This window comes from Ambystoma mexicanum, chromosome 10, assembly GCF_040938575.1.
Source record: "Ambystoma mexicanum isolate Mex_15411 chromosome 10, UKY_AmexF1_1, whole genome shotgun sequence".
Lineage (NCBI taxonomy): Eukaryota > Metazoa > Chordata > Amphibia > Caudata > Ambystomatidae > Ambystoma > Ambystoma mexicanum.
The window spans coordinates 761,455,921-761,473,479 of NC_090932.1; the positions used below are offsets into that span (position 1 = coordinate 761,455,921).

Here is a 17,559-nt window from a genome sequence, read left to right on the forward strand (position 1 = left end):
GACCTTAATCATAACTGTTTCCATGCTGCGTCTGGTTCTAAGGCCAGATTGGTAGGACTGAATAAGATTGTTGTGCGTGATGTGTTGGAGATGTTGCGTGGCTACTGCTTTCTCAAGGATCTTACTTAGAAAGAGGAAATGGGACGCTTGTAGTTGCTTAGGTCTTCGGGATTTAGTGTTTTAGTGTTGGTTTCTTGAGAACCAGTAGAATAGGTACCTTCCTGGGGGTCGAGGGAAAGGTTCCTTGAGTGAGAGTGCCATTGATGATTGACAGGTAAGAAAGGAGTGCATCAGTCAGAATGATGTTGACTACGGAAGCAGGGAAGATGGTGTCCGTGCACAATGTGGCCTTGAGTGATGCTAGGGAGTCAATCAGGTCTTCAATGGTGAGTGTCCTGAAAGTTACCCATGTAGTGGCCATTTTGTGAGATGGGCTATGTGGTGTGCTGTCAGTTGTTGCATTAGTATCTATGTGCCATGGATCATGCTGATGTTGATGAAGAAAGAGTTGATGGCAGTGGAGTTTTTTGGTGGAGTGTGGTACTGGTGGGTCAGAGAGAGGGTTGATGCAATGCTTGATGGTTTAGAAAAGAGCTCTGATTTCATTGTTTACCTTCAATACAGTGTACTGTTAGTAGTTAACTTTGGCAGTGGTGATCAGTCTTCTATGTTTAGGGAGAGGCCAGATGCACTGCAGCATTGTTGCCAAGTTTTTTCTGATGGTTCTTCAGTTGATGTTGAGTTCTTTATTGTACCAGAGCGTGAAAGCTTTAGGCTTAAGGATGTGTTGATTCACCGGGGCATGGTGGTATATGTTGGTTGTGAGAATAGTGTTGAGTTTCTGCAGAAGTGAATCTCAGTCCTGGCTCGTCTGAGGTAGGTCAGCCCATGTGATTTGGGGGTAGGCAAGTTCCTCCATGAAAGCTTCTACTGGAAAGTGCTTTAATGATCTAAAGGCTTCTTTACTGGCATTCCGATGGGTGTGCTTGACTGAGGTGATGTGACTAATGTCAAAGGGGATTGACAGATGGCCCGATCAATTGAGTGGGACTGGAGAGCTCTGATGGAGGGTAGGCTGATCTGTAATGATGTGTTTGAGGCAATTACCTTTTCTGTGCATCGGGTCTTTCATGTACTGTGTAGGTTTAGAGTGTTGAGAAGGCAGTGGAGATCATCCTTCTTGGACTCGGTTGCTTGGCTGGCAGGGATTTTGAAGTCGCCAAGGAAGATGTTTGCATTCTTGAAAGGCAAGGTGGTGACCAGGCATCTGATGAAGTAATTGTTGGTCTTGGGTTGTCTGTAGGTAAGATTGGAGGTGAATGTGTAAGTTGGAGAGATTGAGAAGTGGCCAGAGAGGATTTTGAAAGAGCCGAGAGTGGCCACGTCCATTTGGGTGTATGGCAATCTGCTTTGTGAATGATGGTGAGGCCTCTGCCTGCCATGTTTGTACAGTCTCTTTGTAAAATGCGGTAGGCATGGGGGATGTGGACATCAAGGTTGTGGGTGTCATCCAAGTCTTTATAATGAAGATGGCATCCAAGGTATGGGTAGTAATGATGTTGACTTTGTCTGCTGCATGGCTGAATGCTGAGCAGATGGTGAGCATCAGTTTTCATGTAGTGGTGGATGATGGAGTGCTGATGGGTCATCTGGTGACGCATGTGATATTTCTGCACTGTGTGTCCATGATGTTGCCCGAGTGGTTGGTGATGAGTGGGAATGGGCTGTTAGGAGAGAGGTGTAAAACACATATTCGGGGGAGCTTGACTGATGTTTGAGGAGCAAGGGTCCTGCTCCTGGGTCCTCCCGGTCCAAACAGGAATTGCCTTTTTCTTCATCTCCCCTTCCTTTTGAATTCCCGGTTGAGACACCTTCCATCTAACATTTAAAAATGGAAAGTGCAGTGGTAAGCAGGTGGGTGAAGCAGAGTTCAGACACCATAAATCCACTTGAACCAGCTGACCAAATGCAAAATTAAAAAAGATGGAAAACCAAGATTTGCAGAATATCGCAACCATGACCGAAGTTAAGCTATTGCGATGTAAGAGAACGCTGAGTTGGTGGATAAGAGAGCATTTTTTAATCCATGCTAAAAAATGGACAGTTTTGAAGCATAGGCACCCATCTTACTACTTGCTGCATACCTCCCCCATCATACCCCCTACTTGTTTGGGTGAGTTTGCTCTTTTACTGTGAAATAATTTCCAAAAATATAAAGGGTTTTGCCTTCATTCTTGGTTTACCGCCTCCCTCCAACCTCCACAGAAAATCTGGAAGTTGACCGCCACTGTCACAATCAGGCCCTGGCAAGTTTGGGACCTCTGGAGGGCGTACTAGCGTTCCATCACGTTGACACTGAACTTCAAGCAACGGTCTAGTCTTTCAACATGGCCGTCGCTATAATTATTCAGGGTACTGGCTCTTCGGCACGTTGCAACTTTGTGCGTTTCGCTCCGTGGCGAGAATTCCTACTCGTAATCACTCTTGGTCCTTCTCCCCCTTGTCTGCATATTCCCTCTTGCTTTCCCTGTTGCTACACGCTCCACAACCCGTCTCCCGCATTCAGCGCGCTCTCATTCCTCCTCTTTGGTTCACCGCGTACGGCACGGCTCTCTCTCCACATGCAGTGCTGGCATTCTGCTTGCAAGCGTAGACTTTCCCGAGGCCGGCGCTAGCAGTGTGCCACTGTTGACACGCCGGCAGCCTGCTATCTCAGCAGGCGCATAAGATACTACTCAATTATTGAATGCAATACTGGATAAGAACACTAGTGCGTGGTGGGGATTGTATATCACTCAGAAGAAATCTTCAATTCAAAGCAACACCTTCTACAGTCATCAAAGTCCGCCTCTACAAACATCACCAGGGTTTTTCCACGTTCTGATTTTCCCTGGTTTGGGTGGGCCCCCCGGAGTCCCCGCTGCCAGGCTAATTGCCTTATAGGCAAAGTGGCCTTGGGGGGAGCCCGTCCCTATCTCTTCAAAAAGAAAGAAAAGACTACAAAGAAGAGACCCTCTGATTCTTGGAGAGAAAGGAGAGTGGAGACCTCGTCTGACGAACCCTCGGAAGACATCACAGACACCTCAGGTGAGGAGTTGGGCTAGCAAAAAGCTCCTGGAATTAACCTGTTAGAATCTGAGACCCACCCACATCAGTTTATGTCCTGAAAGTTAGCTATGCTATGCAGAATTGGGTGAAAAATAAAGATGTAACAGGAAGTTATTTATTTCCTGCCCAATTGTAAACTGCGCAATTGGAGAACTTTGTTCAAGTGGGCAAGGCTTTCAACATATCTATGTGATCCTGTGCAGATCGCTCTAGATACATGGGTCTATTTTCTATGCCTGCCAAAATTGGAATTTTAGAAGCAATCTTGTTAAGCGTGTACTACATAAAAATCCTCTCAATTACATAGTTGAAAATAGCACATCATTTGTTCATGTTGACCTGTATAATAATTTAGCGTTTATATAACGCTACGAACCCTCCGGTATCTGAGCGCTGCCTATTATTACCCACGGTGTGTGGTGCTCATTTATCGACCTTGGAAGGATGAAAGGCAGAGTTTGGCCCTGGCAGGATTCGAACATGTGTCAGCAGGCTCTGCACAAATGTCAAAGCGAGCGCTCTACTCGCTGTGCTATTTGACCGGCTCTACCTTAGCTTACCAATGACACATGGATCCATCCAAACAGAAAAGTGAAATAAAAGTGGGTGAGGGGGGATTACCTTGAGTATGGGCCTTGCCTGCACAGTTGCTTTATAGTAGTGCCATGGTTGCGCCACTATAAAGGTACCTAGAACTTCACACTTCCTTTATAACATTTGTTTGCATCCATGGAAGTTCACCAGATTTGGCATGAGACTGATATGGCCAAATCCAAACACTCATGCCAAATCTGGTGAATGTCTTCATGCCCAAATGAATTGCTGATTAAAATATGTTTTATTTTATTTATTTATTTTATTGTGCATTTGTAAGGCACTTATACATCAAGTAAATTGTGTTTCAAAGCGCCCACAGGGCAACAGGGAGAGAATATGGGAATGAAAAACAAATATAACAATGAGAGATGGAGGCGGACTTACTAGGCCTTGTGAGCATTTAGAATGTACAAGTACAGAGAGAGAGAGGGGATGAGGGAGTGGGGGTAACTGCTAGGTGTATCATGAGGGAAGTGCTGGGGATGAGCAGCTGTAAGTGTCTAGGTGGAATGGTCATCCGCCAATAAAGAAGTGCAGGCCAATAGCGTCAGAGCAGCATTTTGTAAAGGTAAAAAAGTTTCCTTTTATTGGGGATTTTGGGCTTGCAGCAAGTCAATGCTGCTTTTTCACTTTATTCCATCTGTATATGTCAGAACACAATGGCACGCTCCCTCAGTGTGTCCCCTTGTTCCGTCCTGCCCAATGTATGCTTGGCAAGACGGTGCAGGCATCTTTTTTTGTTGCTGCAAAATGTAGTTTTAAGGCCATGGTGCTCACAGCGGCCAGCACAACCATTTTGCTGTTTCTGCGCAAATGCAGTTTGGTTTTGGCGAAATTCCGTTCACTGGGTCAATGTAACCCACAAGCCACACTGACCCTGTGCATACATTTGTTGATGGTGTACCAATGGTGGCTTCTCCATAGTGGGCGAGGGGGCGCCTACCGATGGGCACCCTCATCCATAATGGAGGATCTGCTCCTCGGCTGGCTTGAATTCTCAAAGAGAAATGCGGTACCCGTTTGATAGTTCTGTTCCTCAGCCTCCCATATCCAATGAGCCATGCAAAGCTGAGGGTGTTTTGCTTCCCCAACCTTGCATGGCCCATTGGGGATGCTGACTGAGGAACTGCAAATTTGCATGTGCAAGGGAGGTGCTCCTGCGCCTCCTCCCACATACAAACAGAGCCGGGCACTTCGTTATCAGCACTCCAGCCCTTGCGTGTGTGTATACGAACCAGGAAGCGCTCTTTGCTTCCTGTTCGAGCTACGGGGGAGCCAGAGCACTGTGAGGAAATATCAGAACCAGGGCAGAAGGTCCATTAATTAAAATGTGCGTATTGTGATGAACCTGGCGTCCCTGGGTGGGGGTGGCTCTCTGAGGGAGGACTACACAGGCGTGACTACGCAGGGGAGAGGACCCTCCTTGGGGTGGAAGGATGTCGCCAGATGAGCCATGGTATCTCTATTTCACCTTTAACATGGTCTATCCCTCCACATGCTCTAATCACAATTCTGCCTCTCCATTTGAAACTCATAGTATGTTTAATTGTGGAATTAGTGAACCCAGTATAGTGAACAGGAGGAAAAGGCACCCATCCATCCCTGAAAATCCTAAACTCATGAGATCGTAACTTATGTGAGGTCCTCATCCTCTAAGTATACTAATTATAGATCTGTTAAGAAGGTTCAGCAACCAGGAGGAATTGCACTTGTACACTCATTTCATCAAATTTACAACTCTAAGCTTTGATAACATGCTAGACTGAAAATATTTCACGGTAATCTACTTGACCTCAATCAAATCATCACTAACTTTCCTACTAATATACAAACTCTATTCTACATGACAAACTTGCTGAAGTGACCGCAAACATAGCCAGAGGCCACCAACACCTCACCGTACTGGGAGACTTGTACTGCTAGTATTGAGAAGACGACAACACGACAGCAAACTGTGGCACACTTCATCTCAAAAGAATTTGTTAAAAGGCCAGCCCACAAGGTCGGCTTCCCCTGGATGTCGTTTTCTGAATGAGAATGTCATTATCCTTTCCATGCCAGCCCGCTTATGCTTGGGGGACCATCTGTCCATTGTGTTCACATTTTCACTGAAGCACCAGCCCTTGGTAAACCCTCCAAAAGACCTCCAACATTAACCAGACCGTTGACAAAAATCGAACTCAACACCGTGCTGGAACAAAACAAACCTTCTGAACCCCATATTACAATCAAAACTCAAACCAGCAGAGGACCTATTCAATGACATTCATAACTGGACAAACCCCAACATGTAAAGCATAGGACCACAAAAAACAATTCAAAAGATCACCAAAGAAATAAGCCTCCAAATGCTTTACTCTCCAGCTGAATGATATCGAAAAGAAAACAGGAAATGATAAACTATGGACAAGAAGCAAACTACCATCAGACAAACTGGTGTACCATCAGCGATTGCGAAACAACAGAGCAGAGATTGTTAAAGCAAAAATAGCCCATTTCTCACATTGCATCAACGCCATGCAGCATGGCCAGAAGGAAGTCTTAACGATCTTCCATGAGTTCAAGAACTCTACAGATTACAACACCTAGACACGAACACTGTGATTCGATAATGACATACTTCAGCAAAAATATTAACAAATCCAAGACCACCTGAGCATGAATGGATCAACAGTGCTCTGCCCATCTAGTGAAGGGATAGCTACAGATTCTTCTATACCACAATTACCTGCTTTCCACCTTTTCTTCACTTAAAGAATTGCTTTCCACAATCAATTCCAGCAACCCCACAAGCTCCCAGTAGACCTTTGTCCTGTGTGTGAAACCTGAGGGTATTCTCACTTCTATTCCCCATGGGTCGTCTGCACAGGTGGCCAAGGAAAGGCCATCACTTTTGGATACTGACCCTGGGGGTGGACAAGCGAGGGAGGATCACCTGGGTGAAGGGGACTAGGAGTGGGATAACCCTTGGGAGAGACATGGTATCCCTCTTTTCCTACTGATGACCAACCCAACCCTTTCCCCGCTTTCCCTGCAGACTCTTCTGACCCATTGACTTTGTGTTTAACTGTCCCTCGTAGGTGGTACACAGGTGACTTGTATTGCTGGGAAAGGGTTAACCTATACTTCATTGAGAGATTGTAAAGTACTTACCTGTTCAGAGAACTTGTTAACCTTTGTTTCCTTCCCTAACCTTTTCCTTCTCCAGAATCTCAGTATTGCATTTAAGTGCCAAAAGTGATATATCAAGGTCCACGGTGTCCTAGTCATTGAAGTCCCCTCCGCGTGTAGGAAGTGTGTGTGACATCACAAAAGGGGATCTACTTACTGAACTTAAATCTGAGGAAGTGTATTTGAAGTGTATTGTATTGTTGCACATTGCCCTTTCTAAAGAAAGCCTATTTTAAAACGGACGGTTAAATAAATAAATAATTATTTTACTAGACAACCTTGAGTAGAAGTGTTATTTGGATACTTTTAACTGTGAATCTCTATGTTGCACCTCTACAGCTCACATACACCCCTCTTGAGATAGGTCTGGCTGCTCAGTCACTCTACCAACTTGTGCAGTACAGACCTATACCAATAGTTGTGTTTTCTATTGCCAAGAGGACTTGGCTGGTGTAGTCTTCCACAGGGTTACTACATACAATCTTGCCTAACAGTTGGCGTCGAGGAGATCACTCTATTCTGGATCACATACTTTCTGACTGGGAGAACAGAAATAACACTCATGGCCCTTTCCAGATCACCTCCTCACAAGCGAACATGTAAAATACCCCAAGGTTCCATCCTCTTCTCTTTAACATGTGCATGCCCCACTGCCCCCACCTGCATGCCATCAGCATCTTGGGTGGCTCATGCTTCAAATGCACAGACAACACACTGATTGTCTGCAACCTCACCAATGACCCAACAATAAACAGAAATGACTTAAACACTTGCTTTACATACGTGGACTCCTGGATGACTGCTAACAGAGTTAAGCTCAGCCCATCCTGATCTCAACTCATGATCAGCAGTGTGATGCCATCTAGCTCCATAACATTTTCCTGGCCAAAAGTAAAGGGACCTTGCCCCCTACATGCATGTACTGTGAGAAATCCGGGCATCCCAATAGACCGTGACCTCACACTAGAACCACAGGTTAAAGTCATCATAAGGGGCTGTTTTGGTCTCTGCATCTTATGATCCATGATACAAAGGAACATGGCCGTTATCTCTTTTCTGCTATCGAGACCTATCAACTTTGGACTATGAGAATATTTACAGAACAGACTACAATGTGTTAGAAACATAGCAGCCACCTTACTCCTTAGACTGAAAAGATACAACCACATTACCCCAGCACTCTCACTACACTGGCTTCCGAGTAAAAAAAAAATCCATTTCAAAACTCTATGCATCGCCCATTGATCCTACGATGGCAGAGGCCACGATTCTATAACATGAAAATTCACCCAATACATACCAGTGAGAACACTATGATCCAGCAACATCCATACTTCAAAGGAACATTACGTAGAGCCTCCGCTTTCTCCCTTCTTACAACCAAGCCCTGGAACGCCTTACATTAACCCTCTGTATAGAAGAAGACCCCTACCTTTCAGAAGGAAGCTAGAAACCTTGCTCTTTAACTCCCTCACAGTCAAACCCCCACCTAGCTATTCACCTCAACTTCCTCCCACAGAAGGTGCCTTTAAACTACATAAACCACCAGGAGCCCTCATGTATCCTGCAGACTTTCAGAATGTGTCTCCCATAGGTCAGACACCACACAACTAAAAGGCAAACCCACTAAAGGCACAACAAATATTTAGCAAGCTTCGTTGATTGCTTCATGAGCAGGCGCATATGACCTCTGCCCCGGAGGGCCCCCTAATGTTTCTCTTCACCTCCTGGTACCCGTACTCTACTTGTCTACTTCCCTAAAGTAACCAATCACCCTCTGAAATCTCCTCTTTACACTGTCATAGGCCTAGGCAATACCAAATGAACACTACAGAACTAGGACTAATGCTCTCCTCTTCCATTCTATTTGACTTCCACACATTAGTGAATAACATTGCGCCAAGCACATTTTACTCTTTTGAGACATTGGGCTATCTCTTCCAGATAACCTATTCCCATGTGACTCCGTGCCACATTTGTGTTCATGTTCCTCTCCACTTATCCCACTAAACACCCCCTTTTCACACAGAGCCATGCACAATGCAGCTAGCAAAATGGCAAAAGTGCACTATAAAAGACCACGTTATTATTAATATTATTATTCTTTTTTGTTGTCCTTTCTTCAACACAAAAGTAAGGCAGCAATACATACAAGACAGCATTTACACATAAAATAATCTTACAGCTTAGTCGCAACTACAGTGGATGGTCGTCCGAAGCGGCATCAGACAGCTCTGACCCCTTGGCCAACATGTATAACTTGTATGGATCTCACATATTGTGGGGTCTTTCATTGGGGTGCAAGGTAGCACAGTATTCTGTTTCAATGTTGTGATGATAAAGAATGTCCTTTTCCACTGATCAAGTTCAGGAGGTCGACCCCGCCCCACACCCTAGCCACTCTATTCACCAAACGTAATAAAAGTCCTGCTACCTTTCTGGCATGTCCAACAATTCCCTTGGTTTACCCCAACAATGCTACCAGTGGGGAGGGAACTATAACTTCACCCACAATTTTGCTCAGGATGTCAAACACTTGTGTCCAGAAGTCAAAAATCTATGGGCACTGCCCGCAAGAAATCTGTCTAGAACGTCAGGGGTGTAATAGAATTGTTGGAAAAACCTAAATTGTATCAACTTGAGTTTACCATTGAGAGCCACCTCATTGATCTGTGCGTAGCAATACTGCCAAGTTTCGTCAGACAATGGGATACTCGTTGATTCCTCCCACTTCCCATGCGCCAAAACAGGCCACCCCACTGTCCTATCTACAATCTTGCTATATAAAGGTAAAAGAACCAATCCAACGTATTTGTAGCACCCAATTGCTTAAACTCTTCCAGGGTCAGAAAGTGCCCCTGCAGGAAAAGGTCCCTAAACTAGAAAATACCTAACCTACACATACATTGCACGCATCCACCCTCGCTGGTCAAGGGATCCCTGGAATGTATACTACAAGCAACAGGGGAGAGTGTAAGACTTCTTGTCGCGACTTGCATTCATACGTTACCATGCTCTACATGTTCCCCCAACTAAGTGTTCTGCCCGAGCAGAACACTTAGTTCTGCCTAGGTACATATCACTGACCTTAGAAGTGCCAGTGATGCCAAGGCCCTCTCAATTTGCACGTGTGGTCTGTCCGGGTTTGGTGTGAACCAGTAGGATAAAAATGCAGCCTGTGCCGCGTAATAATAGGTTTCTAGGCTGGGGAGCGCTAGCCCACCCCTATACAGGGGGGAAATCAGTTTATCCCAACCCACCTGGGGTTGCTTACCAGCCCAAATAAACCTTGATATTTCAGAGTTCACCTCCTTAAAAAGGATGGTGGCATCAATAAATCAAATCAACGTTTAGAAAGACATAGAGAAACCTAGGGAGGAGTACCATTTTAACAAGTAGGGAAAGCGGGAGGTGTTGCCATCTGTCGGACAGGCCCGAGTCTGTTCCAGTAATTTGACATATTTCTTTTGGGAATGGTTGGTGGAAGATCTCGACTTTTATTATTAGTTTAGCAACTGTTCCTCCCATACTCCCCAAGTACCTGGATTTCAAAGGCCCATTACCTGCGTCCCCAAAGTGAATTTGACTGTCCTATTGGTTTTACAAAGGGTTACGATTTGGTTCGGCAAAGATAGCTTGTATGTGGATCTATGCCCTTACCAAATCAGAAGAACTGCACCTATGACAATACATACAGGACAGGTTCTGCACTTTATAAGGCATTGAAAAACCCCTACTGAATAAGCCTTATTTTTCATCTCTCGGAAGGAAAGCGAACTGTGGTCCTGTGCGGACTATCTCTCGATGAATCCTATTATCAGAAGTCATGCAGGAGAAGTGTGGAAGACCTCATTCAATGCCAAGAATGGACTGTTTGAGTAGCAAGCAATGCCCCTCATGCCATGCAATGCTCCAGCCACATTCCAGCCCTTTATTAATGGTATGCTTGGGAATGTGCTGCAGCGTTAAGTTGTCATGTACTATTGGTATATTTTCCACCCTTTGCTAAGCATGTCAACCATATCTGCTCAATCCTGAGTATCCTATGGCCCATAGCCTCTCTGCTAAATTGGAAGCGTGCACATTTCATGTTGGAATGGTACCATTCCTAGAATTCCACCCATCATCGGCTGCACATGGACAGTGGTAAGGTATGAGCTGTCCTGCCATGGGCTACACCTCAGAGCCTGAAGTCCTTGCTGGAAATGTGGAGATGTGCCTTTTTTACGCTTTACACACAAGCTCTCCGCCATTGGCGAACGCCTGATCAGTCTTATCAAGGCTTCAAGCATAGGCCTCTCGAGCACTAGCAGCTTTCGATGTTCCCATGAAAGCTTTTACAAGCAACCCTGTTCTAGGCCATGCCAATCCGCAGCACCCTTTCTATATGGAAGCCGACACTTGTTCTATTGTGGTCTGTGCATTCTTTCTCAGACATGCCCAGGGACTCATCAGTTGCACCATGTATTACCAATCTCAAACTGTTGTCCATTAAATGCTCCCTTCAAGCCTCAACTATGTCATCAAATCGCAGGAGACACTAATATGTAGCCACTGGTATTGTGTGTGGACAGTAAAACGTTTAGGAAAGTTATACATTTAAATATGTTTACCTTACCTTACACTGTTGAGTTTTGGATCTGTATTGTATTCCCAAACTTGCTGTAGTCTAACAGATAAAGGTGAGACACCAATTGAAAATAACGTCTGTTTCTTTCACAGAGCCTTTTTCAACACAATCTTGGTCCTTAGAGTCTGTGATTTCAAGTAAATGAATCTCCTTACAACTACCCGCAGATCATTTTGTCCATAGTATTATGATAGCATGAGTGATGGCAAAATGCACACCTTTGGTGGTTGAGATATTGACGAGAAGTGTGGAGCCAGATGTGTAACTCTGAACTCAACATAAACCTGGCCTGACTATGTACTCGATATACTTGTTGGCAAAGGACAGTCCACTGAAACGTATTGTGAATGTTAAGGCTACACGTAGGATAACTCTTCGCTGTGGAATAGTTCACTCGAAAGATACTGCGGATCACAATAGAGCGATGGTTTAGAAATAAAGTACATAGAGGAAAGGGGATATATTTGTTCTTTAGGAGACGTTTACCATTACAGAGTGTGTATTTGTCCAGTGAATTAATTGGTTTTGTTTGTTTTTACTTTAGACAATTTGTCAGAAAACCGCTAAAGATTCACCCAAATATGAGGCCTGCAAACAAGCCCTGAAAGAAGTAAGCAAGGTATGGTTCATGTCAATATTGTAGCCTCGTTACGTGTATGTGTTTGGTTCTTCGTACAAATTAGATGTGTTTTCCAATGCCTGACTTTGGGGCATTATTTATATTGTCTTTTGCATCATAAATTGTAGCTACAGTCCCATTCCAAGTTAACACAAGGCTTGCTGGACCCAATTACCAATAACATATGCATTTAATATGGAACCCTCCTTCTTAGTCTCTTCTGCCAGCTCAAAGATTTTTACCAGAAGGTGTGCTATGTTGTGAACCCTATCCTGTAGGTAAAGCAAGTGCTGTCCCCCTCTGTTGGCAAATCCTGCCCTATTTTGTCAATAATAGGAGCATATTTTTATCCACCACCTGAATGATAGCCGCACTGTCAGGGAGATTGGGCCGGGGACACTCTGGCTTCATTTTGTTTCGAGAACCCAATTCTAATTTGTTTCTGAGATCCCAGTTTGTAAATTCCTTGACCACCTGGAATGGAGCCCATTCCCTTCAACTAGAATGAGCTAGGGAACTAAGGTCAAATATAACCCTTCTTTTGGCATCCAGAAACCCTGAAGGACCTCCCGTCAACCCCCAGGCCCTGGTCATCCTAATCTGTGGCATCCACTGCAGTCAAAGGGTCTTCCTCCTGCACCTCCTCCTCATCATCTTCCACAGGAGGAGGGTCCGCAGGGATCAACGTGCTCCACGGTTCTAACTATATGATGACTGTGAAGCCAAACTGACTTTCTTAGCCAGAACTGTGGACTCCTCTTGGCCTGAGGATATATTTTGGGAAAAGAAAAAATCTTTCATGGGTGGGACTGCAGGCATCTAAGCCTTGTGATTGGTGGGTGGAGGGAAAATACTGCATGGAACCCCTACACATGACTGGGGTTTCCTCTCCGGTGGGGTCTTTTTTGTCAGAGAACTCCACCACACGTCACCAGTGTCTGCCCCACCACCCTCATGTGGGTGCCTAACCCCTGGATTGCTTCTTTAATACAGGTGACTGTTTTACCCTTAGATATATCAAGTGTCCTTGAGAACGCTTCTAGTTCTTTGTCAAAAACTTGGCCGATAGCTAAAGATACTGATGTATTTACAAAGCCAATAAATCCATGCCTCCAATCTTTAGGATGATTTAGAGAAGTACTGGACATGTTATTTACGTTATGGGGTCTATGCCCCTGACCATTGGCAGTCTCCATGTCAGCAAAAGCGACCAATCTCTGCAGGCAACATGTGCCACCCCGATAACCATCTCCCTCCCGTAAACTTTGTGGACAACTCCTTTCTCCTTAAACTGCTCCTTGTTTTTAGACGCTGACAGGTCCTTTCCTCTAACATGAAAGGACATGCTAGTGTGAACACATAGTTTCCAGAGAGTAAATACTCGTGCTCGTGCGTGAACATGAAAAACGTTTCTCATGCTAATCAAGTATCACAGCTAGCATGTGCCGCCTCTTCAAAATTCCACAGGTAATTCTTCCTTCTAGAACATAAGTTTATCATAAATGAACCAGAGAAGTATTCCTGTCTGATCTAGTGTTATCCTCAGCAGTAGGAACATAGGACACAACATCAGAAAGGAAAGACTTTTGTTTGTGTTAGAGCATATGAATGGGTGTAGGGATTCACATGGCTTAAGGACTTGTAGTCTAAGCATACAAAGAAGATGGAATTGAATTTGATTTTAGTAACTAGTTGCACTTCTTACATCTATTTGAATAAAAAGAAAAGAGTGCGGCATAATACTTGCCTCCGAACCAAGCGAGTGGTATAAAAAGAATTATTTTACCTTACTCATATGTGAAAAGATAGTGTTTACATTTTGTGTTATATTGTGTTTCTGCTATTAATGGAACACCTGTATAGAACTATAGATGATCACAAGATTGTTAACCCCAATAAGACGTTTACCAAATAGCTGCACCTGGAGTGGTCTTATTTATAGTACCCTATATTTGGCAATGAGAAATCCTGGTGTGTATTGATATTTATTGCTGCTTATGGCCTACCTTTCATGAAGGGGAATACAGAAACTCTCTCCAAGATGGCTGCTACAGAGAAAAGGAAATCCATCTCTGCCTGCATCAATGCACCTTTTGTGCATTTGCTGTGTTAGTTTGGCTCTTATTTGTGGTCCTGTGGTAGGTCTGGAGTTCATGAGAGCCCATTTGAGGTCATGGTGACTGGCTATCCTATCAAATTACTACTTATACTGACTGTTTTCCGATTTGATTTCTGACAAATGTTTTTTATTAAATATATGTTGATGTGCTGATGATCTTTTTGTGTGTGTAAAATCCCTTCCAACTTTTTATTTTATTCATCTTGAAATCATCCCATCAAGGCCCTCGCTGAGCTTGGCAGTAGTTGGGCACGGATTACCACATGCAGTACTTAACACTACTGAAGGTGGTAATCTTAGGGTTACTGTCTGATTACGTCCACGAGGTACTACATAAATATGCATGTCGTCGTTCTGAAATTCCCTGCATCATGTTTTTAAAATGGGTCTATGGGAGATGGAAACTAAAACAAGATAGCCAGAGTGAGATTCACTGCTGTTCCATGAAAGATAATACACAAAGCGGGTACAAATGTGGACATCTGAGATACTGGTAATATCACACTCTTTAGAGATCCACCACAGAGAGGCATCCCTTAATTTCTCATGGGCCAGCACATCCCCCTACTTACAGGACAAAACATCTTTACCTTGCTAGGGAAACATTTTTACCTCCACCTTTTTGGCAGGGTGTAAAAACGATTGGTATTTGGAGGTTACTTCAGACCTCATAATCATGTGGTATTTACTCCATGTAGTATTCTTCACAAATACCTCTCATGGCACTATAATTACGTGGATGGTAAAAATCGATGCAATTGCAATGCCACCAGTATTTACTTTGACTGCCTGACTTATCACGAGCAAATATTCCAACCTATTGATTGCATCTGTGTGCTTTATCACGTTTCTTTTGATATCTCTGTGATTGTTGGATTGGAAGTCTAGATCAAAGTGGTGTTAAGTTGTTCAGTGTTTATAGGTAAATAGGCCACATTCGAATCATCAAATGCAACGTCTACTTTGCTCCATGCAAATAGGCATTTCACACAAAGTTTTAAGATATAAATAAGAATTCAGATCTATTGTCTGTAAAGAGAACTTCCTGAGAATTAAAAAGTTATTAAGAGCAAAAACAAACAAGCTGGCGGCCCAAGGTAGATACATAGACAAAAAATGTGGCATCTACTCCATGGTTCCAGTGCAGGACTTTTATAAAAGGAAAGGGGTCCCTTCAATGACATATGGGGCCAACGTGATGTCAAACTTACCTACAGTCATCTCGCTGAAACTAGAAGCGCTATTCTGGAGAAAAGTTCTGTGTTTGGCAACTTCAACTCCAGTGGCTTCTAGCCGTGCAGAACTGAGCTTACTCTCCCTGAAAGGAACGGTAAAACAGACCACATTGATGGTGTACAGAAAATGGCGGATGGCAGACTCCCCTTCGATTTACAATTTAATAAATCAGGAAATAGAATCAACTAGCAGCAAAAGGCTAACCTCGTGGAAAAGGGGAAACATCGAAGTACTTCAATCAATCGACGAAGAGACGTTGACTCGCAACCCGGGGAGAATAAAAAAAAAACTCAAGGAGCACGACTGAAGAAGCGGCTAAAAACAAATTGACAACACATCTCCCAAGCAATACAAGAAAACTAAACGAGCTTCAGCCCTATATCAAGAAATTCCCAAGTAGACATGGGCGTGACCTCCTTTTGCGAGCACGGTTAAGCCTGCTCCCAACCAACGTGATTTTGGCTATTAGAGGCCACTCAGCTTCAAATCTTTGCCGCTTCTGTAAAACAACATCTGAAAAAGAAACCATCCGTCACTCACTCCTCCAGTGTTCGGGTAACCAACAGACCGCTACCTGAAGCATATTGTAGTGAAGTGAAGTACGGACCACGGGACTCCAGGTAAGACTTTATACGCTTCTTCTTTAGGTCCTGCACCACTTCAAGTATACGTTAGGATCGTAGGAAAGACACTGGACGCGTTGACAAGACAGGAAGGAGAAACACTGGGCTTGCCCCACACCCCAATCACATAATCTGTTTATCTGCTCAGACCAACTATATCTCTCAGCCCAACGGTCACTCACGGAACACCAACACTCCCACGTTCCACAACCAAGATGACATCACCGCTCTCTAAACCATGAGGCCAACTCAGCCCCAGCTAGAGCCTAAACTGACATTATAACACATCCCCATCCCTCGGGAAATGACAAGGCATGTGACCAGCACACAACCTACCATCACAACACCAGCCTCGAGTCATAAAACACAGCGGCCTCCCATGCTCACCACTCGAGGACTCAAAACACAAAAGGGATCACTCATGCAGACCAAACTGGACCACTTCCAAAACGCCAGAAGATCCATAAGCCCAAAGGCACCGCACACAAACTCCCAAATACCTGAATTTGCATCACCAAGTTACCACACAATTTCACAGCCCTTACCACCAACTGGAGCAGACGAGTGCGTAGAGAGAGTGTGTGGAGCGCACGAATGCGTCGAGATGACGTATGTACGTATAGCTGTCGTATGAGTGTGGAGCGGACGTACATTGTAAAACGGAAATATGTGTGTAGAGCGGACGTGGGTGTGTGCAGTGCGGACGTGAGTATGTATAGAGCGGACGTAGGTATGCGAGCAGAACAGATGTATGTGTGTCTGTAAAGCGGGCGTGTGTTATGTGTTGTGTAGAGCGGACGTGTGTGTGTGTAGAGCGGACGTGTGTGTGTGTAGAGCGGATGTGTGTGTGTGTAGAGCAGATGTGTGTGTGCGTTGAGCAGACTTATGTGTGTGGGTGTAGAGCGGACGTGGATGTGTGTAAAGCGGACATAGATGTCTGTAGAGCGTGACGTATGTGTATGTAGAACGGACATGGATGTGTATGTAGCACGGACGTGTGTGCGTGTGTAGAGCAGACGTGTGCATGTGTGGAGCAGACGTCTATGTATAGAGCAGACGTGTATGCACGTGTAGAACGAACGTGTGTACATGTGTAGAGCGAACTTACGTGTGTACAGAACGGACGTGTGTGTGTTTAGAATGGATGTGTGCGTGTGCATAGAGCGGACGTGTGCGTGTAGAGCGGACATGCAGGCGTAGAGCGCACATGGATGTGTGTCTGTAGATCGGACGTGTGTGTATGTATGTGTCTGGAGCAGACGTATTTATGTGTAGTACAGACGTGTGCATGTGTGGAGCAGACGTATGTGTGTATATAGAGCAGATGTATAGATGTAGGTGTAGAGCGGACATGGGTGTGTGTAAAGCGAACCGGAGTGTGTGTAAAGTGAACAGGAGTGTGTAGTGCGGACGTATGTATATGTAGAACGGACGTGTATGTGTAAGTAGCGCGGAC

General features: G+C 44.5%; 1 protein-coding gene across 2 annotated transcripts in view; it reads left to right on the forward strand.

Annotated features, from left to right (window-relative positions):
- Window positions 1-17,559, forward strand: part of ARHGEF26 (Rho guanine nucleotide exchange factor 26) — a 736,698-nt gene that overhangs the window by 350,787 nt on the left and 368,352 nt on the right. For both annotated transcript variants that reach the window (XM_069618407.1, XM_069618408.1), the window contains exon 9: window positions 12,051-12,125. In XM_069618407.1, the coding sequence (XP_069474508.1) occupies window positions 12,051-12,125 (75 nt within the window). The remainder of the gene's footprint in view (window positions 1-12,050; window positions 12,126-17,559) is intronic.